General features: G+C 51.9%; 2 protein-coding genes across 2 annotated transcripts in view; both read left to right on the forward strand.

The window, feature by feature from the left end:
- Nucleotides 1–18,639, forward strand: part of megf8 (multiple EGF-like-domains 8) — a 21,951-nt gene extending 3,312 nt beyond the window's left edge. Inside the window, 36 exon segments of the mRNA XM_067237366.1 lie at nt 417–580; nt 1,047–1,250; nt 1,446–1,649; nt 1,898–1,917; nt 1,919–2,111; nt 2,113–2,139; nt 2,569–2,687; nt 2,859–2,937; nt 2,940–2,992; nt 3,200–3,313; nt 3,491–3,574; nt 3,731–3,884; nt 3,886–3,919; nt 3,922–3,970; nt 4,478–4,662; nt 4,840–5,053; nt 5,296–5,536; nt 5,653–5,785; nt 6,244–6,494; nt 6,594–6,704; nt 6,882–7,000; nt 7,316–7,541; nt 8,014–8,185; nt 8,574–8,737; nt 9,428–9,563; nt 9,867–10,098; nt 10,257–10,383; nt 12,034–12,244; nt 12,372–12,586; nt 12,698–12,893; nt 13,104–13,272; nt 13,452–13,644; nt 13,950–14,120; nt 14,456–14,586; nt 14,855–14,987; nt 15,166–18,639. Coding sequence (XP_067093467.1) covers nt 417–580; nt 1,047–1,250; nt 1,446–1,649; nt 1,898–1,917; nt 1,919–2,111; nt 2,113–2,139; nt 2,569–2,687; nt 2,859–2,937; nt 2,940–2,992; nt 3,200–3,313; nt 3,491–3,574; nt 3,731–3,884; nt 3,886–3,919; nt 3,922–3,970; nt 4,478–4,662; nt 4,840–5,053; nt 5,296–5,536; nt 5,653–5,785; nt 6,244–6,494; nt 6,594–6,704; nt 6,882–7,000; nt 7,316–7,541; nt 8,014–8,185; nt 8,574–8,737; nt 9,428–9,563; nt 9,867–10,098; nt 10,257–10,383; nt 12,034–12,244; nt 12,372–12,586; nt 12,698–12,893; nt 13,104–13,272; nt 13,452–13,644; nt 13,950–14,120; nt 14,456–14,586; nt 14,855–14,987; nt 15,166–16,662 — 6,725 coding nt within the window. The 3' untranslated portion in view covers nt 16,663–18,639.
- A 2,383-nt stretch (nt 18,640–21,022) lies between these two features.
- Nucleotides 21,023–23,500, forward strand: LOC136944761 (zinc finger protein 436). Its single transcript, XM_067238654.1, has 2 exons — nt 21,023–21,485; nt 21,649–23,500. The coding sequence occupies exons 1-2, from the start codon at nt 21,023–21,025 to the stop codon at nt 23,031–23,033; spliced, it is 1,848 nt and encodes a 615-aa protein (XP_067094755.1). The 3' UTR covers nt 23,034–23,500.
- Nucleotides 23,501–23,931: the final 431 nt, after the last annotated feature.

The following is a 23,931-nucleotide window of genomic DNA, read 5'->3' on the forward strand; positions in this document are numbered from 1 at the left end:
CTGCCTGTGTCAGGTGAGCAGCATGGAGGGAGGAAGGAAGCAAGGAGGGGGAAAGAGGGATCGTGAGGGACTAGATGAGACATGATTAGGGTGTGTTGGAACGAACATGGGAGGTGACCTGGCTGTCTTCTGTCCGTCCCACCCTGTCCTGTGATTGAGCAGTTCCGTTCAGGTTTGTGTCAGAGCTCCCACCTGACCACACCCCCGAGCTCTCTCTCCAATCAGAAACCCCCTCGCAGCCAGGTCACCTCTCTTAGCTCTGCCCAAACACACCCAAAACACAGATGCATTGCCAGGCGCTTCTTCCAAACGCAGTAATGCATCTTTGTGGGGGCTCTGCCAACTCTGTAGCGTGAAACCTGAGGTGTGGCGCCGGCTGTGTCCTGGTGTACTGACTCCTCCCTCTCGGTCTGCAGAGCGCAGTGCGTGCCGTGTGGACCAGATCTCCGGGGCGTACGGCTGGTGGGGAGAGCGTACCCGTTTCCTAACCTCCCTCCACTCCTGTCGCACCGACAACTATGTCCCGGGACTGCACCTGCTCACCTTCCAGCACCCCCGCAACGACTCCCAGCCCGACAAGGTACGGAGCCCTCCCTCTGCCACGCCCGCCCTTTCATTTACATTTAGTCATTTAGCAGACGCTCTTATCCAGAGCGATTTACAGTAAGTACAGGGACATTTCCCCCGAGGCAAGTAGGGTGAAGTGCCTTGCCCAAGGACACAACGCCATTAGGACAGAGCCGAGAATCGAACCGGCAACCTTCTGATTAATCACCTGGATGCGTTCTGTAGGGGCATACAACGTATCATATAGACACACACACCCCTCTACTGACTCACTGTCCCTCCTCCTCCTCGTCCCCTCCTCCTCCTCTTCCCCCCCCCTCCTCCTCCTCTTCCCCCCCTCCTCCTCGTCCCCCTCCTCCTCGTCCCCCCCTCCTCCTCTTCCCCTCCTCCTCCTCCTCCCCCCCTCCTCCTCTTCCCCTCCTCTTCCCCTCCTCCTCCTCGTCCCCCCCTCCTCCTCGTCCCCTCCTCCTCCTCCTCAGGTGGCCATCCTCCGCAGCACCTCCATCATCCTCAGCCCCACCACGGAGATGGACGTCACCCTGCAGTTCCGGGGCTTCATCCACCCGCTGTGGGGCGCCCCTCCGCCGGCGCCCCCCCCCACCGAGACGGTCTCCATGTCGGCCCGCATCCAGAGGCTCCACTTCGAGGCTCGCATGGCCTCCGGACCCAACTCCTTACAGCTGGTGAGCGAGAGAGACGCCGACAGGAGATTGGAGGAAATAGATCAAGAGAATAAAAATAATATAGAGAGAGAGTTACGAGTTAAGATGTGGATGAATGTCGTTTTTGGGGGGGGTGGGGGGGGTCATATTTCAGAGCTCTTCCTCTTTCTTTCTAAGTCTCTTTCCCTCCCTCTCTTCTTCTCTCTCCGTGTTCAGAAGGAGGTGGTGGGTCACTGGGCAGCTCACCAGGAGAAGGAGATCAAGCTGCTGTCTCGCCCGGACGGGAGTCTCCTGTTCCCCAACCTGACCCGGGGGAACCACTACCTGGTCCAGGCCGAGGGCTACCTGAATAACTCCGGCTCTGGCCAGACCAGCGAGATGGCCCTCATCTGGAACAGGACTGCTCTGCCCGGGGGCAGTGTGAGTACCTGCAGAACCAGCCCTTGAACTATTTTTCACAGATACAGTTTTTTTTATTTTATTTTAATACTTTTATCTTTTTGTAGAACTGTCATTTAAATGTATGAAAAGGAATGAAAAAAACAATATTTTACAAGAGCGGGAACCCTGTTCTATTACAATATAAGAGAACAATCGTAAAGGAAATGGTTTGTAAATAAAGCGGTGAGATCAGTTTTCTCTAGACTACCTCTGTTTTTCCCCTGTAGGAGATTTCCTTCCTGTTCCTGGTACCGCTCAGGCTCCTGCTCGGGGTACCAGTCCTGCCTGGCCTGCCTGTCGGACCAGTCCTGTGGCTGGTGCCCCTCCCTGGCCCGCTGCCTGGCGCGCGCCGGCCTGCACCTGGAGATCTGCCCGGAGGACACGGGGGACGGAGAGCACCACCTGCTGTTGGCGCCACAACACTGCACCCTGTGTGAGGAAATACAGAGACTGCTCTACCTGCACCCAGGTACACAGACCACTCCTGGCCTGCTGGCTTTTACATTTACATTTAGCAGACGCTCTTATCCAGAGCGACTTACAGTAAGTACAGGGACATACCCCCCGAGGCAAGTAGGGTGAAGTGCCTTGCCCAAGGACACAACGTCATTTTGGCATGGCCGGGAATCGAACTGGCAACCTTCTGATTACTTGCCCGCTTCCCTAACCGCTCAGCCACCTGACTCACTACTCACACACTTTTACGACTAGAGAAGATTAGATAGGTTTGATACAACATGAAATAGGATATTTTTACAGCCCAAATGAGGGTCGAGATTGCCATTGGGGAGGAGCAATTATATGGATTTTTTTCAACCTATAAAGTCTATACGTACAATAAAGGCTCTGAGGGTGTTGGTCAGGGCGACCGGTTGAACCTCTCGATGTTTGACCCTAGGACCCTTACTGTGAATGGCAAATCAACTCGAGCAAGAAGGCTGACTACCAATGCAGCCGGCGGGGGAGGCTGGAAGGTTCCATTCGAGATCCGGGGGTGTGTCCGAAAGTGTGCAACCAGTGAGTAACAATCATTTCGCAGGGCTTGTTTTCAAAGCCAGTGCTATTCCCAGCAACCTAATTACCCTCCCGACGGTTAAGAAAAGGAAATGACAAACAAGCGCAGATGACGTTGATATAAAGCCCATCCTCGCTCTCCTTGCCTCCCCCCGTCTCCACCTCGCCGCGCAGGAGGAAGACATGCGGGGAGTGTCTGTCCAACTCCAGCCAGTGTGCCTGGTGCGAGTCTGCCCAGGCCTGCTTTCTACTTCGCGGGCCTACCTCACCAAGTACCCCTACGGAGAGTGCAGGGACTGGTACGACAGGTAAAACACCGTTGCGGTCTGTCTACCTTGTTATACCTCAGCTTGGACTCAGATTACTCAGGGCAGGGTCATCTCTTCTGAAAAAAAAAAAAAAACGTTTTGTTAAGCATGGTATACATTTCAGATTCCTGTAATTGTTATATTTGACCTCCTGTTTCTTTTTCCAGCATATTAACCTTTGTCTTCCTTCCCTGTCCTGTGTTCCAGTGTCCACTCTGTACCCCAGTGTAAGCAGTGCTCTGCCCTGGCTACCTGCACCGACTGTCTGGAGACCTTCCAGTGTGGCTGGTGCGGGGACTACAACAACCCCACCATCGGCAGGTAACGGACACACACACACAGACCCACATACTCAGACCCACAAACAGACGAACACACACACAGGTCCGCACACACACACAGACCCCCACACACAGACATGCACACAAACATCTGCGGATGTGAGGAATTGCTTTCTGGTCACGTCTAACCTTCTGGAAACTTCTGTTCTGTGTCCAGGTGCCTGAGAGGGGACTGGGCGGGTTTGGACGAACCGTCCGTCTATAACTGCAGTGTCGCCGTGGCAGACGTGCGAGCCACAGGGTAAGACCAGAACCGACCACATCACCACCGCTCATCAGTGACACTCCCGAAGCGACTCTCTCACAACCCCAGCCGGAGAGGCAGACGATAAAGAGGTTGTTCCTCCCCTCTCTGTTCCGTAACCTCTCCTCCCATCCCCCCTTCCCCTCTCCCCAGCCCCGAGCCCCAGACCTCGGCCCCCCCGCGGCCCATGGAGATGGAGCTGGAGCTGGAGCACCTGGAGGAGGGGGACCAGGAGGCCGTGTGGTCCTACCCCACCTGCCCCGACGTGGAGGAGTGCCGGCTGGGCCTCCACAACTGCCACCCCTTTGGCCACCTGCGTCAACACGCCCACCTCGTACGAGTGCACTGTGAGAGGGGCTACACTGGAGACGGGACCCTGCACTGCAACCAGACGTGAGTGCTGCTCCATATCTCCTTTTCTTTATCTGGAATAACACTTGTATCCAAAGCGGCGTAGAAAAGGGCATATAGGAAGCGCACCGCCTTCTCTCTCCCTGTTCCTCTCTCTCTCTCTCTCTCTCTCTCTCTCTCTCTCTCTCTCTCTCTCTCTCTCTCTCTCTCTCTCTCTCTCTCTCTCTCTCTCTCCTCTCTCTCTCTCTCTCTCTCTCTCTCTCTATTTGTCCCTCTCTTTCTCCCTCTCTATCTCTCTCTATCTCTCTCTCTCCCACTCCCTCTATCTCTCTCCCTCCCTCTAGCTTTCTCTTTCACTTCTCTCTTTCACTCTCTCTCTCGCTGGCTGGCTGGCTTTCATTATCTGGTTTCAATGTCTTGCTGGTAGCTGTGTTTTGATGCTTTAAATGACACCCTTGTTACCCGTTTCTGTGCGTCACTCTCCCTATCACCTTCACCTCCGGCCTACAAACCTAACCCTCCCCCCCCCTCATCTCCCCACCCCCCTAGATGCTATAACGAGTGCCGTGAGGGCCAGTGCAGCGGCAGCCCCAGGTTCGAGTGCGAGTGCTCCCTGGGCTGGACCTCTGACCCGGCCACGCTGGTCCTGAGCGGGGTGGAGTGTGACGTGGACTGCGGCTGTAACTTCCACAGCACCTGCATCACCGCTCCAGGCATCTGCGACCAGTGCCAGGGTAAGGGTCTCTCACAGGGTGGGCGACGGCATCGGGTGAAGTCGAAAATTGGCTGGCGAAAAGTGCCAGCACTCCAGATCTATCCACATCGATCCCTGTTTTTGATTGGTCCATCCTCATCCCAACCGGCCCTCTATTGGTCTGCTCATTCCCACCCCGTCCCTCCCCCCTCCTCAGATTGGACCACGGGGCCCCAGTGTGAGCACTGTCGCCCCGGGAGCTTCGGCTCGGCTCTGGCCAGCGCCGGGGGCTGCGTGCCCTGCCAGTGTAACGGCCACGGGGACCCCCAGCAGGGCTACTGCCACAACCAGACGGGCCAGTGCTACTGCACACACCACACCCAGGGGGCTCACTGCGAGGCCTGCCTGCCAGGCTACTACGGAGACCCCAGGTGAGGGGAATCTCCAACGGTCTGTGTTGGCCTCCTGTTGACGCGCCTTGAATCCGCAGCCGTGCTGCAGTTACAGTTAAGCTTTCTGGTTGTGGGATGTGGAAAGCAAGAGGGAAGCAGTTATTGCCGCCGTTTGGGTTCGACTGCTTGGGTGTGTTGTAGAAACGTAACAAAGGACTTTGAAGGTTTCGTTCCGCACACGACCTGCCACTCTTACCCTCCACCTCCCTCTCTCCTTTCAGTGATAACGGCACCTGTTTCCGTCAGTGCCAGGGCCGCTCCGTGCTGCTGTCCTCCTCCTCCTCCTCCCCCCTGCCCGTCTCCTCCTCCCTGGGGTGGCGGGGGGGCCTGGGGGGCAGGGGTGGCCTGTCCCACTGCCTGTGGGTCCTGTCCGTGTCGGAGACCCTGACCCCCTGCCTGCCCGGCCAGCTGTGCCCCCCTGTGGCTCTCACCCTGCACCCTGACTCCCAAACGCAGTGCAGTGTGAGTACTGACCACACACACTCACACGCACACACACACCATGAGCACAGGTAGGAAAAGATCCTGTCGGTATTTCCATGAGTCTTTGTCTGACACGCTGACTCTCGCGCGCGCAGAGCTCCTATGTCTACGTGTTTGACGGCCTGCCTCAATTCCTGGCCAACGGGGCGGTGCACTCCGACCACAACCTGATTGGTGCATTCTGTGGGACCACCCGGACTCAGCCAACCACTGTGGAGGCCACCTCGGGTAACCTTGGCTCAGCTTAAAAAAACCTTCACACATTTTCATTATACATTTCAGTTGTCCCTCGAATACACGTATGTATTGATATCTTGACGATGCCCAAGACATCGCAGAATCACACTGCTGGGATTACAAACCCAGTCATGCCTTCTAATTCTCTACTTCCCCCGCCCCTTCTCTTTCTCCATCTCTCTATCCTCTCTCTCTCTCTTTATCCTCTCTCTCTCCATCCTCTCTCTCTATCCTCTCTCTCTCTTTATCCTCTCTCTCTCCATCCTCTCTCTCTATCCTCTCTCTCTCTTTATCCTCTCTCTCTCTCCATCCTCTCTCTCTATCCTCTCTCTCTCTATCCTCTCTCTCCATCCTCTCTCTCTCTATCCTCTCTCTCAATCCTCTCTCTCTCTCTCTTCATCCTGGCGCCTCCATCCCCTCTCTCTCTATCCTCTCTTCTCCCCCTGCAGGTGTTATCTCTGTCTACTTCGAGGCCAACGTGTCATCGGACCGGCCCCAGGGCTTCAACGCCTCTTTCTGGGTGCGTCGCTGCCGCCAGGGCCAGGAGGAGACGGAGGAGGGGGCACCGGTGTGCGAGGGGGTGGCCCAGTGCCGCGGGGGCCTCTGCCAGTGTCCCCCGGGTTACGGAGGCCCCCACTGCGACAGGCTGCTCTGCCCCCAGGACTGTGGACTAGCAGAGGGCAGAGGGTCCTGCAACATGGTGAGAGAGACTCAAGTCTGCCTGTGTGTGTTCATGATATTGTCTGTTTACATTTGCCATCACCTGAGTGATGTTGACCCTGCGGTTGGTTGTGTTCAGTCTCTGGGAGTGTGCGTGTGTTCTGAGGGCTGGGCTGGCTCCGACTGCTCTGCTCAAGTGGACTCCAGTAGCCTGGTGTGGGAAACTCTGCTAGACACACAGCTCACGGCGGTAAGAACCTGTTCTGCACTGACCAACCTTACTTTCAATCAAATTTCTACAATGATATTGTATTATTATGGTTACAAATATATCAATATATTCACCAAGACTGAAATGATCGGTTCTTGCAACAGCGTCATTCCGCCTTTGTGTGTGTTACATTATTGTCTTTCCCCCTCTCCACAGAACCAGGCCCACAGGTTCCTCCACAGAATGGGCCACACCCTGGTGTCTGGGCCCCAGGGGAACCTCTGGATGTATGGGGGACTCTCTCTGTCTGAGGGCATCCTGGGAAACGTTTACAGGTGGGAGGAAAGGGGGGTCAGATGGCTGAGCGGTGAGGGAGTCGGGCTATTAATCAGAAGGTTGTTGGTTCGATTCCCGGCCGTGCCAAATGACGTTGTGTCCTTGGGCAAGGCACTTCACCCTACTTGCCTCGGGGGGGAATGTCCCTGTACTAACTGTAAGTCGCTCTGGATAAGAGCGTCTGCTAAATGACTAAATGTAAAATGTAAAGCTCTGCTCTCAACCTCTCCTGCCCTTTAGAAACGTGTGCATCATGAACCATCACATACCGTACGATCCTCCAACCTGTGTCTGTGTGCTGGTTGGTTGTTCAGGTACTCTGTCAACGAGCGTCGCTGGACTCAGATGTTAACCAGCTCGGTGGACGAGAGCTCCGCCCCCAGACCTCGCTATTACCACGCCTCCGCCCTGCTGGCCAATCACGAGCCTCTCACAGCCAGTCACAACATCATGCTGGTGGTGGGCGGGATCACCCAGAAGGGTGTGGCCAATGACACGTGGAGCCTGAACCTCAGCAGCCTGGTGTGGAGGCAGTACAAGGTCAGAGTTCGTTGATTTGAACGTGCCGCTTATAACATTTACATTTAGTCATTTAGCAGACGCTCTTATCCAGAGCGACTTACAGTAAGTACAGGGACATTCCCCCGAGGCAAGTAGGGTGAAGTGCCTTGCCCAAGGACACAACATCAGTTGGCATGACCGGGAATCGAACTGGCAACCTTCGGATTACTAGCCCGATTCCCTCACAGCTCAGCCACCTGACTCCCTACTCCTTGTAAATGACGGCAACTTTTATTTTATTGTATATTTGATTTAATTCTAATTCCACTTAGTACTGCTAGTTTATGTACCCTTAGTATAGATAGTCCACATACTTAAATTCGAGGTCCCTATATGTTTATTGTATGCACCTTCCTTCCAAAGCAAATTCCTTGTCTGTGCAAACTTTCATGGCGAATAAATCCCATTCTGAAATTCTTCTGAACAAGGTCTGTTCCCTCCTCCCTTCTAGAGCTCGCTGCAGCCCCCGGTGGCGGGCCACTCGCTGACGGTGCGTAGGGACTCGTCTGTGCTGCTCATCGGTGGTTATTCTCCCGAGAACGGCTTCAACCACCACCTGCTGGAGTTCAACCTCCACTCTGGAAACTGGACCATCGCGCCCCACACCGGAACGCCCCCTACAGGTGAGGGTTCACCAGCCAGGCTTGACCCTCACCTTACAGGGCATCCACACGTGCAACGCCGTGGCGGGTGGATTTCACTTCCCGCATCGCTATGCTGGTCAGCGCTCTGTGTGGGTTTTGACAAAGTTGAAAGCCATGTGCAGCTCGCTCGCTCGCTGGTTGCGTTCCTTAGCTGTTAGCATTCAGTGTTTCTGCAAGTTATCTCTTCTCAGTGTGAGAACTAAGAGGTGTGGTGTTCAAATCAAATCAAATGTATTTGTATAGCCCTTTTTACACGCAAGCATGTCACAGAGGGCTTCACATATGCCCATAGAACTGCCCCTCAACCAACCTAAACCCTCAGACTGGTGTTCTCCCAGTCTGACATGAACCTCTCCCCCTCCCCCAGGCCTGTACGGCCACTCGGCGGTGTACCACGAGCAGACTGATGCCGTGTACGTGTTCGGAGGCTACCGCTTCAACGTGGAGACAGTGGAGCCCTCAGGGGAACTGTACAGTCTGTACTACCCCAACCTCACCTGGTCTCTGCTGGTCCCCTCACAGGGCAGTAAGGTAGGTGACCTTACACACACACACACACACATACACTCAGCCTCACCTGGTCCCTGCTGGTCCCCTCACAGGGCAGTAAGGTAGGTGACCTTACACACCCACACATACACACACACACACACATACACTCAGCCTCACCTGGTCTCTGCTGGTCCCCTCACAGGGCAGTAAGGTAGGTGACCTTACACACACACACACACACACATACACTCAGCCTCACCTGGTCTCTGCTGGTCCCCTCACAGGGCAGTAAGGTAGGTGAACTCACACACCCACACATACACACACACACACATACACTCAGCCTCACCTGGTCCCTGCTGGTCCCCTCACAGGGCAAAGGTAGGTGACCTTACACACCCACACATACACACACACACACACACACACATACACTCAGCCTCACCTGGTCTCTGCTGGTCCCCTCACAGGGCAGTAAGGATGAAACATCTCTAAACCTTTCCTCATAATCACTCATAAACCATCTGAACTCATGTCCTCTCTCTCTCTCTCTCTCTCTCTCTCTCTCTCTCTCTCTCTCTCTCTCTCTCTCTCTTTCCCTCTCTCTCTCTCTCTCCCTCCCTCCCTCTCTCCCTTACTCCCCATCTCTCTTACTCTATCTCTCTCTTACTCTCTCTCTCTCTCTTACTCTCTCTTACTCTCTCTCTCTCTCTTACTCTCTCTCCCCAGCCCATGTTCCGTTACTTCCACACAGCGGCCCTGATGAAAGACACCATGGTGGTAGTGGGCGGGAGGACCGAGGACGAGGACTACAGCAACTCTGTGTCCCTCTACCAGATCAACTGTAACACCTGGATACAGCCTGGTAACTGGTCTAGACTACTGTCAATCACTCTGCATATCCTTTGAGCCAATCCAAGAGGTTCACTTTCATACCTGGTTAATCTTTCTCTCTCCATTCTCTCTCTCGATCTCTCTCCATCCCTCCCTTCCTCTCTCTCTCTCTCTCTCTCTCTCTCCATCCCTTCCCCCCTCTCTTGCTCTCTCTCTCTCTCTCTCTCTCTCCATCCCTTCCCCGCTCTCTCTCTCTCTCTCCATCCCTTCCCCGCTCTCTCTCTCCATCCTTTCCCCTCTCTCCATCCCTCTCTCTCTCTCTTCCCTCCGGCAGCTTCGGCGGTGGGCGAGCCGATCAACCGCTCTGTGTCCCTGGCCATGGCGGCGTGGGACGGGCGCCTGTTCCTCTCCGGGGGGTTCAACGGGGTCACGCTGGGGCGCCTCCTCACCCTGACCGTGCCCTCGGAGCCGTGCGCCCTGCTGCCGACCCCCGAGGCGTGCAACGCCACCACAGGCAGCTGCGTGTGGTGCAGGGGGAGCTGCACCTCCGCCCACGTGGCCGAGCGGTACGCCGTCCACACGGCCTGAACACCCACACACACACTCTGCCGGGAGTTAGAGCAGGGATTTCAGCCATATAAGCCTTGGGTGTGTGTGTGTGTTATGTGTGGAAACGTTGGCTTTAGTTGATCTCTCTCCTCTGGCTCCTCCCCTCCTGTCTCAGGACCGGCTGTGCCATTGGCCAGTCGTCCTGCTCCCCCACGCCCCGCCTCCATGACCAGTGTCGCAGGCTGAAGACCTGCAGCGAGTGTCTCGCCAGGCACCCCCGAATCCTCTCCAGCCACTCCCAGGTAACACACACACACGCACGTGCACACACACACACACACGCATGCGCACACACACACACGCACGTGCACACACACACACACGCATGCGCACACACACACACACACACGCACGTGCACACACACACACACACGCATGCGCACACACAAACGCACGCGCACACACACACACACGCACGTACACACACACGCACGTGCACACACACACGCACGTGCACACACACGCACGTGCACACACACACACGCACGTGCACACACACGCATGCGCACACACACACACACGCACGTGCACACACACACACACGCATGCGCACGCACGCGCACACACACACACACGCACGTGCACACACACACACACACACGCATGCGCACACACGCACACACACACACGCACGTGCACACACACACACACACGCACGTGCACACACACACGCACGTGCACACACACACACGCATGCGCACACACACACACGCACGTGCACACACACACACACGCATGCGCACACACACACGCACGCGCACACACACACACGCACGTGCACACGCACACACACACACGCACGTGCACACACACACACGTGCACACACGCACACACACTCGCCCGCACATATACCAGGCACACATCTGAAATGGCATGCATTCAGAATTTTTCAGGTCTCTCTGTAATAGGTACATACCATTGTTGCTAGTATGAAATTGAACTAGTTTAGGACTTATATCAGTGTGTGCTTTAAACCGGGCACACTGGTTTTTATTGATCCGTTTCCATTTACCAGCATCTACAACGGGGGGGGGGGGGGGGGGGGTGCCGGAATAGCCAGAAAAGCATGCTGGTGTGCATGATAATCATAAGAAGAAGAAGAACAATTGTATTTATGATGCATGTTTTCGTACAAAGATTGCTGCTCAAAGTGGCGGACATAGAAATCCAGCCAAACCCAAGCCAAAACAGATCAATAATAATATAGAAGTCAAAAAACTAACAAAAGCACATGAAAGATGTGACAAGCAATGACAATGGGTAATCAAAACACTCACAGTGTAAAAGAAATGAAAGGCAGAGCAGGCAAAGTGAAAGGGAGTTTAAGTGAGTGTTGGAGCTAGACGCCGACTCAAAGCTTCTCTTAGGGTTTCGGAATCATTCAAGAGAAGCGGTGGAAAATCGAAGGCTCCTCACTAGGCACATGATCCTGAATGCAGTCACAGAAATATTCTTTTTACCTGTTTAAAAACCAGAAGGAGAACCTTAAAATCGAAATACTAAAACGCACAGGTAGCTAGTGTAATGTGGTGACCCTTGCAGCTGAGTGGACTTGTGTCTCCATGCATTACACAGCGATGCACCACTGTCTGTCATCAGCATGATACCGGGTGTAGGAAAGGCAGTTTGGTATCTCCTGGAGTCAGGTGGCTGAGCGGTTAGGGAAGCGGGCTAGTAATCAGAAGGTTGCCAGTTCGATTCCTGGCCATGCCAAATGACGTTGTGTCCTTGGGCAAGGCACTTCACCCTACTTGCCTCGGGGGGGAATGTCCCTGTACTTACTGTAAGTCGCTCTGGATAAGAGCGTCTGCTAAATGACTAAATGTAAATCTCCTGATCTGATACCCGTTTCTGACCCGTGCCCCCCCTCTCCGTGGCCTGCCCCCCACAGCTGGCCCCGCCCTGCAAGTGGTGCACCAACTGTCCGGAAGGCGCCTGCATCAGCAGCTCCGTCAGCTGCACGTCGGAGCACGACTGCAGGATCAACCAGCGGGAGATCTTCCTGTCCAGCAACTGCACGGAGACCAGCTGCGACGCGTCCGACTGCCCCAAGTGCACTGCCTCCGGGAAGTGCATGTGGACGCGCCAGTTCAAACGCACGGGTGAGGGGGGGGGGGGCCGTGGTGAGAGAGGCTGGACCACCGCCTTGCATTCTATGTCAGGGCGTGTGTGTGTGTGTTCTTTCCTTACACCTTTTGTGTCGTATCCCCTCCTCCCCTCCTCCTCCAGGAGAGACCAGACGCATCCTGAGCGTGAACCCCACCTACGACTGGACGTGCTTCAGCTACGCCCTCCTCAACGTGTCCCCCATGCAGGTGGAGTCGTCCCCGCCCCTGCCCTGCCCCACCCCGTGCGACCAGCTCCGCAACTGCACCCTCTGCCTCAACTCCAACGGCTCCGACGGCGGCTGGCAGCACTGCGTGTGGAGCATGGCCCTGCAGCAGGTAATGCCCCACCCCCCAACCCCCCGCACGCCACACGGGGCCCGAGCCCAGACGAATGGCTTTGATCAGGATGGTCACAGTCTCTAATCCCGCCTCCGCTCGTCCTCCCAGTGCATGAGTCCGTCCTACGTGCCGCTGCGATGCGAGGCCGGCCAGTGCGGACGCCTGCTGTCCAGAGGAGACTCCTGCTCGCCCCAGTGCGCCCAGCTCTCTCAGTGCTCCCAGTGCATCGCCAGGCCCCAGTGTGGCTGGTGCGCTGCCCGGGGAGCCAATGGGGTGGGCCGCTGCCAGCAGGGAGGACTGGATGGTGAGTGTGGGCGTGGACGGCCAGTACCGCCAGGAACAAAATGAACACTTTTTTTACAACTAATTACTTCTAAAACAAGATACTTTTGGCTGAACACTGGGACCTTGAATCACACAGAGGCGTAGAACAGTAAAGGAACCCGGGATAACCCCAAAAGCGTTGAAAGAGAAATGCCCTCAAAGTCAAATGTGTTCCCCCCCCCCCTCCTAGGTGTGAGCGACGGGGTGTGCCCTCAGAGGAACAGCAGCTGGTCCTTCCTGTTCTGCCCCGAGGAGGACGAGTGCGCCAACGGCCACCACGACTGCAACAGCACCCAGGACTGCCACGACCTGCCTCAGGGCTACCACTGCACCTGCAAGCACGGCTACCTCCTCAGCAGGTACCCCGACACACACACACACCTTTTTACCTTCGCACATGCTTTGCTCCATGACTTTTACCTTCTTTTCTCTCTCTTATCGCTTTCTCTCTCCTGGTTCGCTCGTTCTCTCTTTCTATCCCCTTTCTCCATCCCTCCCTCCCTCCCCATTTCCCCTTCCACCCCCCGTCTGGTTGCAGTGTGTCGGGCCAGTGTGAGCCGGTGTGCATGCAGGGCTGTGTGAACGGCTCCTGTGTGTCCCCAGGGGTGTGTCAGTGTCACTTTGGCTTCGTGGGGGAGAACTGCTCCTCTCAGTGCCGCTGCAACAAGCACAGCAACTGTGCCAACGTGTCCCGGCCAGATGTGTGCCTGGAATGCCACAACAACACCATGGTAACGTGTCGGAATGAGCCCAGCGCACAAACACTCTCTCTCCCGGTCGCTCTCTTTCTGTCTTGCTTTTTGTTTTAGGAGTACAACTCAGAGTTACACTGTTATTCCCAGATTACCATCCCCTCACACACACACACTCTCGCGCACACACATAAGTAACTGAAAACAGCTTTCTAGCAGATTCATTTTCTTACTCCGCTTCTGTGAAGTGGCCGTGTAGTCTATGGCAAGGTTGTCCTTTCTCCAAGTTGTATGCGCTGACGGCCCCTGCTTTGCTGTGTCACTCCCCCCCCCCCCCCCCCCAGGGCCCCCACTGTGAGAAGTGCAAGCCTCTGTACGTGGGCTCGGCCACTGGCGGGGGAACGTGTCGCTCCTGCAGGGAGTTCTGCCGGGGGAACAGTGCTGTGTGTCTGTCCCAGGACCAGCACAGGAAGGCGCTGGAGAACCCACACAACCACCCGCTCGACCCTGACAGAGTAAGCACGGAGTCCGCCACGTCTACGCCTTGCCCTGTGTGCTGCAGGACATGTGTAAAGAACGTGTGTAAATAACACATTTAAAGAACACGTTGAAAGAACATGTGTAAAGAACACGTGTAAAGAACACGTGTAAAGAACACGTGTGACGTGTAGAGGCGTGTCTTGTTGTATTTTTTGGCGAGCCATTCCTTCCCGCTCCCGTCTCGTGTTTTCGACAAACCGTCTGAAACGCTGCGTCTGCGTGGTGTACGACACTTCGCTGCTCGTTCTCATCCCCTGCGTCCTTCCGTGTTCCCTCCTTCCGTGTTCCCTCCCTCCGTGTTCCCTCCCAGATCTTGCAGTGGGTGTCGGAGGGCCCCACGGAGGACAGCGCTGTCTGCGTGAGCTGTCAGAACAACAGCGTGGGGGACAAGTGTGAGAGCTGTCTCAGCGGGTTCTTCCTGCTCCAGGGGAAGTGCGACAAGTGAGTTCCTCGCCGCGCTGCTCGGCAGAACCAAGCCGCCGTTCATCTGAATATATGTCAATATATATATATGTGTGTAAATATAAGTCAAATAACTGCAATTCCAGCATATTTGGTTAATATCAACACACTGTCAATTTTCCCCATCTGTCATTAGATCTAGGGGCCTTGTTTTGGTTGTTTGGCCGATATAAAACCCCCTAGAGTCTTTAGTTTTCGTTGGTTATGAATGAATCTGAAAGGTGTCATGTCCCCCCCCTGCCTGCAGGTGTCAGTGTAACGGCCACGCGGACACGTGTAATGAGAACGACGGCACAGGCTGCCCCTGCCAGAACAACACAGAGACGGCCGCCTGCCTCAGCAGCTCACAGAGCGACAAGAAAGACTGCTACCGACTCCAGGTACGGGAGGGAAAGTCACATGTACCTGACTTTAATCTGAATTTAGATGTGGGCGTTTCATCTTCTGCTCCTTGTTTAAGCTCTGCTTTCCTTCTCTTGATCCCTCCCTCTCTCTCTCCCTCTCTTTCTCTCTCTCTCTGTCTTCTGTGTCAATCTCTCCATCTCTGGCTCCTCCCAGTGCGCCAAGTGTAAAGAAACCTTCAACGGCACGCCCGTGAACGGCCGCCAGTGCTACCGGCAGCTCAACGTGGACAGCGACGCCTGCTTCGACCCGACCTCCCAGACCAGCTGCTTCCACGACCCCACCATCCGCAACCTGCCCCGCGGGCGCACCGTCTACTTCTCGGCCCAGCCCAAGTTCACCAACGTGGACATACGGGTCACCATCGACGTCACCTTCGGCGAGGTGGAGGTCTACGTGTCCAACTCCCACGACACCTTCATCGTGGAGGTGGACCGGCAGACGGGCGTCCACGTCATCAAGATCGAGGACGAGACGGCGGCCCGGGGAGGGGCGACCGGAGGGAGGGAGTCGCCCCCGTCCCCCATGAAGGTCTACGCCAACTCCTCGTCCGGCCTCGGGGGCCCCATCCTGCCCGGCAACCCCCTGCAGCTCCAGGCCAAGGGCCCGGAGCGCGTGGTGAGGGAGGAGCGAGCGGAGGGCCTCATCTCCTACATCACTGTGTGGAAGCCCCAGACGGTGCTGATCGTGCGCGGCGTCCGCGACCGCGTGGTCGTCACCTTCCCCCACGAGGTGCACTCGCTCAAGTCCAGCCGCTTCTACGTGGCCCTGCGGGGGGTGGGCACGGACGAGAGGCAGGGGGAGTCCCAGGGGCTGCTGTTTCTCCGGCAGGACCAGGCCCACATCGACCTGTTTGTCTTCTTCTCCGTCTTCTTCTCCTGCTTCTTCCTCTTCCTGTCGGTCTGCGTCCTCCTCTGGAAGGTCAAGCAGTTCCTGGACTTCCGCCGCGAGCAGAGACGCCACATCCAGGAGATGACCAAGATGGCGTCGCGCCCCTTCGCCAAGCTCACTGTTTACCTGGAGCCCGACGAGCCCCAGCTCATCTACCTGCCCTCCACGGGGGGTGGAGGGGTGGGGGGCAGCACTGTGTCCCTGGCCCACGCCCGCTCCGGCAAGCTGGGGGGGGTGGTGGTTGGCCAGAGGGGCAGGACGGGAGTGGTCTCCTACAAGAACGACCCGGCCTCCGGCCCCGTCGCCCACCACCACCACCACCTCACCCTGGGCGGAGGAGGCAACAGCGGGCAGCACCTGCCCCTGCACTACCTGAACACCCACCACTACGCCCCCACCACCACCAGCACCCCTGCCTCCCACCACCACCACCACCCGTCCTCCCACAGCGGCTACCAGCACTTCTGTCGCTCTGACCCCTTCCTCTCCCAGCTCATGGGCTTCTCCTACTCCACCTTCAAGGTGGGGCCCATCACCCTGGAGCCCACAGACGACGGCATGGCCGGCGTTGCCACGGTGCTCATCCAGTTGCCGGGGGGAATCCTGGCACCCAACCGTGCCTGCCTGGGCTCCGCCCTCGTCACCCTGCGCCAGAACCTTCAGGAATATTGCGGCCACGGCAACGGAGGGGGGCACCCTGGGAGTAGTGGGGGACGCAAGGGCCTGCTGGGGCATCAGCACCTCACCACAATGGCTATGTAGAGAGGGAGAAGAGGGAGGGTTTGGTGAGATGTACAGTAGGTAGAAAACAGATTCATTATGTGAGGGATCGAAAAAAAAAAACTAAAAAAACTGACGGTTGATGAAAGCGTCCAATAAGAAGCAATGTATAAAGATCCAATGGAACGTTTCCCTGTAAATACACTGTATATTTACTGAGTGTCTTTTTTTCTTGGAATATATATTGCTGTATTCCAATGCTTCACATGTCCAAGCCAGCTGCATAGAACACACTACAACAGCTATACGTATCTACTCGACAGAGTTGCATCTTGCCTGTGTGTTCACTATGGAGATATTGAATGCTGTCACCGGTCCAGGCTCACACAGAGACTTTTGCTGGATGCCTGAGTGACTCCCGCTTGCAGTGGAACCAACGTGCTTTAAACCCAAAAAGTGACAATCGAAATTGCCGTTTTGATTGAATTATAGACAGTGGGACCAGTTCACCTGAATGTGCAAAAATGCGATTGTTGTTGGTTTTAAGATAGAAGACATAAAAAAAAGAGTAACATGAATTGTAATTTAATGAGTCAGGCTTTAAAGCTCTACATCAATGTTGTTCCTCCTGAGTATATTTTGTCATATTCTTTCACATGCCCTGTTTATTGTTGATGTGCACATCTCCACTCATCTGCCTTCAATTCTTGCCTTGTTTGTGAGTCATCATGCTTACATTTAAACACTACTGTTTTGTAGCTTTAAGAGGACCTAACACAAATGACATATATTTGACAAAATTCACTAACATGAGGGTTAAGTGGAATTTTCCAATTGAGGATAAACTTTCTATGATATCAGCATCTAAACTAATTCATAAATATAAAATACACGCACACAACAAACTGCTTTTTTTCTATGGAACTCCTGCAGTGATGAAGGATGTAGATGTGTCCTATGACACCCGTTTCATTCTTGAAGCTTTGGACTTAATTCTCTTAATAAGAAATGTATGAATGAGGCTTGTGTGGGTTGTGTTTTGGGATTGGCTGTGGAGAAGGAAATCAGCTGTTGAAAAATTCTAATTTGTTTTGTAGATGTTTTCAACATTTTGTGAAGAAAAAGGGATAAAAACTAGTGAAAAGTTGTGTTCTCCTGGTGAGAGATTTGTGACCGAGGTAGTGAAATCAAATGTGATGGATTGGAAAAGAATATCAGTATTGTTTATTAAGGAGTCTGTTACTTTTGTTTTGTTTTTCTGTTTTGTTTTTTTGCACTGTGTGGATGCAAACAGACTTCCCAAACATGTGAATCACTAAAAGGATCCTTTCAGTGAAAGGGTTGACTTTAGTTATCATGAAAACAATATTAAATAGTGGATTTTTTTTGGAAAAGATTGAATGGTGCTACTAGAAATAGAAAAACTCATGACACATTGGTTTTTCATTGTTGCTTGTGCATGTAGCAGTCCTTTTGAGTATTATGGTCCAGTTAAATTGATATTGTCACGCTATTTATAACAGTCATTCTATCCAGTCACAAGCATTTGTGTATTATGGTTATCTGATTTTTTTGTTAAAAATGTTAACATAATTTCTTATGTTTTTATACATTATTTTCATTGCTCTGCTGTTGTAGGTTTTTTTTAAGAAGGGAACAGTGCTGTACAGAAGATGGTTATGTTGCCCCAATCTGTCCTAGTGAAGAGTAGGCGACAATAAAATCTGTGAAAGTCGGTATATTTTTTTTTTTCTCTGCCTCTTTGATAACATGTCTTTAGTTCTCTCCTCGTTGTAGACCCTTCAGTGTAATGGGATAGAAGGCTGATTATTCACTCTACCTCACCTTACTCAGTGTGAGGTAGAGGTGAAAGGTGAAATCCTTTTTTCAAATTCACAGTGTACATATGATTATGAAAAACAATTATTTGCCACCCCCAAAAAAAATATTTGTCACTATGTCCTCAGTTGTTTTAGACTACATAATATGGTCTGATGAATATCTTTAGCTGTACTTGTGAACTTGTCAGATTTTATCATCTTTCATCACAATTCATGAGTATTTGATCACATGACCAGATACACACTAATAAAGCAAGCAGTTTAGAATTATTCACAAAATCGTCACGAACATTTTTATTTTGAACTTGTATGTAGCCTATTCACGATCACAGAATAAAAACTCATGTTAATGAGATTAATGAAAAAAAAAATGAATATCCGGCGAGCCTATCTGCAGGTGCAGTTTCCATATCGGTCGATATTATTATTATTTTGCGGTTGGATAGGCTAGTGCTAGCTATAACAGAAGAGAAGTCCCCTCCGCTAGCTACGGTTGGAGAACTGTAACTACATTCAATGTTATTCTTATTTCTTTGTGGTTATTCATTGTTATTATAACTATTTATTTGTTCTTTTTTTATCAGTAAAACCAGTCCTCCAAATAGAGGATTGGTTGTCAACCACAAGATGGAAGTAACTTATGAGGAGTGGGGGGATCACACACTGACTGCACTCTGTCTAACGTTAGCTAAATTAGCTAACTTGCAAGCAAGCATGCCTTTGTGGCTAATGTACTATCAGAGCTAGTTGACGTTAGCTAAAGCTAACTAAATAATAAAATATTATTACTAGTAATCACCGTAGGCGATGGCGTGTTACTTGGTCGCCTGGTGACGAAAGGCCACGTATTTCTTGTTTGCTCTACCCTTCATGAAGTCAGCATAAATAATTCGCCTGTGCTGGATTGACAACGACTTTGGCAACTCGTTGTCCACAAGTTTGACATACTTACTTTGGTTACTCATACTAGTGCCCTCAGTGTACAGTAAGTATCATCTGATGCTGGGATATACAGAACAGACAATAGAGGGGGGTGCATTTCATGACAGGCTTGTTGTATTTCTTCTTGCCATGAAATGCACCCCCTGCTAACCCTGACTAGGAAAGTGTCACATGCCTGAAACTTACTGTGGTTACTCATACTAGTTCCCCTCAGTGTACAGTAACAATCATTTGATGCTGGGATATACAGAACAGACAATAGAGGGGGGTGCATTTCACGACAGGCTTGTTGTATTCCTTCTTGCCATGAAATGCACCCCCTGCTAACTCTGACTAGGAAAGTGTTACATGCCTGAAACTTACTGTGGTTACTCATACTAGTGCCCTCAGTGTACAGTAAGAATCATTTGATGCTGGGATATACACAACAGACAATAGAGGGGGGTGCATTTCACGACAGGCTTGTTGTATTCCTTCTTGCCATGAAATGCACCCCCTGCTAACTCTGACTAGGAAAGTGTCACATGCCTGAAACTTAATGTGGTTACTCATACTAGTGCCCTCAGTGTACAGTAAGAATCATTTGATGCTGGGATATACAGAACAGACAATAGAGGGGGGTGCATTTCACGACAGGCTTGTTGTAGTCCTTCTTGCCATGAAATGCACCCCCTGCTAACTCTGACTAGGAAAATATCACATGCCTGAAACTGACTGTGGTTACTCATACTAGTGCCCTCAGTGTGCAGTAAGAATCATTTGATGCTGGGATATACAGAACAGACAATAGAGGGGGGGGGGGGGGGGGGGGATTTCACGACAGGCTTAATGCACCCCTGCTAACCATGACTAGGAAAGTGTCACATGCCTGAAACTTACTGTGGTTACTCATACTAGTGCCCTCAGTGTACAGTAAGAATCATTTGATGCTGGGATATACAGAAAAGACAATAGAGGGGGGTGCATTTCACGACAGGCTTGTTGTATTCCTTTTTCCTGCCAAAAATAAATACATCTCGTATTACACATAAAAAGATGATACCGAACATCCGAGTGCAACATCACTAGAAATAAGGGCAACATTTGGTGCAAAAAATCATGTATACATTTCTGTGGTTTAACATTATATCCATCACCACATGCGTTGACTACCCTAGCAACTTCAGCAGCTATACTGCAAAGTCAGCTGCAGCGTCTATCTGAAGCTACCGCGGGCACAAACCAATCGCCGGGTTTTGTCATCATGCTCTGATTGGTTATATTTCCTTTACAGAATCAGGAAGTGCTACGCCCCAGGTAAACATCTGTTGTGGCTACAGTACTGTTGTGCTATTATAGCTATATATATATATATATATATATATAGCTCTAACTACAATATACTATATTTACAAGATTCTTTGAGTATCATGCTAGCTGCAATACATCAAGGTACTACCGAAGTAGCTACTTGCATTTTGCATTGATTTCGGCTCAGGTCTCAATCTTAACCTGGACATATCGTGCTACAGTTCGCTAGACGTTTTGTGGGGAGTGCAGACTACGAACTGGTCATTTACCAGAGGGATTTATGAAGAAAAAGAGAATGGCTTGAATTGGTACCCTTAGCGACCAAGAAGATGAAGAATAAATCTGTCAAAAAGAAATCTCTGCCCGACCCGACCAAGTGGACTAGCAAGGATGGAGGAATGGTGAAAACTGAGTCAGAGCAACAACAATGTGCAGGAGAATATGTAACAGTAAACAAAAATGGAATTTGCGTCAACATCCATATCAAAGAGGAACAAACAGAGTGGGAACTATGCGACAAAAGTGCGGAGGAGTGCGAGAGTGGGTCAAATCTGACAAAAGAGCTATTGAGTGATTCAGCTGCCAATTTATTCAAATCAGAAACGGACCAAGTTAACACTAGCCACTTTAATCTACAGCTAAAAGATGAACGCAATTCTAATTCTGAGTTTGATATGGTGGAGGTAAAGAGAGAAACGGAATTGTGCCTGAAGGAAGATAGTGGTGATAAGGAGAAGCAGGTGAATGCTGCGGAAGACGTTGATGTCGGGATATGTGGAGTGGACACTGGAGGTACGGTGGAACACACTCGACACATAACATGCCTTTTATTACAGTGATAAGCATTGTATAAACTTGTTTTAACCAGAGCCTTCTCAATGTTGTTCCTTTTTTCCTCTTCTTTTAATTATTCCACTCTTTACCTAACCCCCACCCCTCTAACTGTCCCTCTTAGTCTCCTCTGCTCAGTTCTTTACTTGTCCAGAATGCGGTGTGTCATTTACCAAACATTGCTTCTTGGAGAAACATCTGAAGTGGATCCACCAGAGGAAATACCACGCTATGCTGAAGAAACGTCACTCAGACCACAAAACCTGCCTCACCCCCACAGTTAGCTGCCCCCTCTGCAACCTAACCTTCCATACCACCCAACAACTCACTGTCCACTCCCACAAGGCCCACCCTTCCGTCCCAACCCGGAGACGGCACCCCTGCCCAACCTGCGCCCGCAGCTTCCAGTATCTCGGCAACCTGGAGAGGCACTGCAAGCGCTGGCACAAAATGTCCGTCACTTGCCGCAAAGGACACCTCAGCTGTGCGGACTGTGGGAAGGGCTTTGAGACTACCTGGGGACAAGGGCCTCACAGGTGTGACGAACCCGAAGACGGGAAGTCTGAAGACAGGCCTCTCCGCCTGGACACTGGAGTGCAGTGCCCAGATTGTGGGAAATGCGTCCGCAGCTCTCAGGGTTTGGCTGTGCACATGCGCACGCACACTGGTGAGAAACCCTACGTCTGTAAAGAATGTGGCAAACGTTTTTCAGACCGCAGTGGTTTATGCAAACACACGCTAATACACACAGGGGCCAAACCCCACGAATGCCAAGTGTGTGGGAAGACCTTCGCTCGGAAAGGACACCTTAGATCCCACATGACGACCCACTCGGGTGAGAAAGCTCACTCATGTCCTGAATGTGGGAAAAAGTTTGGCCTGAAGACCGGTCTAACCAACCACCTTCGGACCCACACGGATGAGAAACCGTTTCATTGTACGGTGTGCGGGAAAGACTTCTCTCTCAACTCCAACCTGAAACTTCACCTGAAAGTCCACAGAAATGAAAAGAATCACCAATGTGTGGAGTGCGGACTAAAAGCTGTCAACTTTGCAACGCTGAAAACACACATGCGCAGTCACACGGGAGAGAGGCCTTATCACTGCACCGTGTGCGGCAAACAGTTTATCCGGCGCGAGCATCTGAAGAACCACCAGCGCACTCACACGGGTGAGAAGCCCCACAAATGCACTCAGTGTGACAAAAGCTTCATTCAATCTGGGGACCTTATCAGGCATAAGAGGATTCATGCCGGTGTCAAGCCCTTTGAATGTCCTGACTGTCACCGTCGCTACACAGCCTCTGGAGATCTGGTCAAGCACAGGAGGATCCACTCAGATTCACGCCCCTACACCTGTCAGGAGTGTGGGAAGGCTTTCCGTCTGTCGGGCCATCTGAAAGGCCACATGTCCACTCACACGGGGGAGAAGCCGTACGCCTGCCCCCGCTGCCAGCGCCGCTTCGCCCGCTCTCACCACCTGACCGGTCACCTGACCAAATGTACCTGAGTGTGATGGGAAGGGTGATGGATCAGTAATTGTCCAACTTAACTTTTCCTTGCACAGGGTTGTGTGTTTATGGGGAGCCAGTATGAAATGGTGGATAGGGGTTCTATTGATGCGAGGTACAGTGGATGAATACATTGGCGGCGGGGCAGCCATTGCAGACAAGACTTTAAAGCTGTAATATACCATGAGTTCCAAACCGTTCATGCAGAAGTCATAAGACTGTGTCAAAATGTTAAGGACCAGAGTGACTGCAGTTTGTTTAAAAGCAAAGTGCCAGCTCCTAAAAATATTATGTTCAGTGTGAACACTGAATTATGTTTATGAAGCTCAGACAATCCTACAATAATGTAACTTCACATTGTAGATTTTATGTCCACATGTTTAGCTCTTGGCCTATCAATGCCATAATTACTGTTACATTACATTTACTGTTGAAATAATATTAATGTCAGATTAATTACCATGTAAGCACAGTCTGTTTTGTGATATATTTTACAATCTGTCACAACAATCTGTTGATTAACTGGTTTACAAAAATAAAATACAAATGTTTAAACTTACATTGTGATGTCCTAAACAAAACGTGTTCATGCTGTTGTTCAATCAAACAATTTGACATTTACTTATAAACAGGTATAAACCCAGCAGCTTCAAAAGGACAGGACTAAATATTGCAAGACAGACAAGTAACTTGCACTCATGAAGTTTAATCTAACAAATTAAGGCAAGTATGCGTTGCCCGGACAACCCGGACAGCGGGGTCACCCCGGTAGCTCACTGGGTAAGAGTGCGTATCAGTAAGGCTAATGTCATTCAGGGTCCTGCCTGTATATCTGTCATTCGGGGGCCTGTAAATATATCTTAAATGGACACCACAAACAAGAAAAATAACTGAAGA

Source organism: Osmerus mordax, chromosome 6 (genome assembly GCF_038355195.1).
Source record: "Osmerus mordax isolate fOsmMor3 chromosome 6, fOsmMor3.pri, whole genome shotgun sequence".
NCBI lineage: Eukaryota > Metazoa > Chordata > Actinopteri > Osmeriformes > Osmeridae > Osmerus > Osmerus mordax.

What these genes read in the sequence shown, in the direction of transcription:
- LOC136944761 (XM_067238654.1), top strand. Translation starts at nt 21,023, where the DNA reads ATGAAGAATAAATCTGTCAAAAAGAAATCTCTGCCCGACCCGACCAAG. An exon ending in ATGTGGAGTGGACACTGGAG is followed by an intron (nt 21,486 to 21,648) that starts GTACGGTGGAAC and finishes TGTCCCTCTTAG; the next exon opens with TCTCCTCTGCTCAGTTCTTT.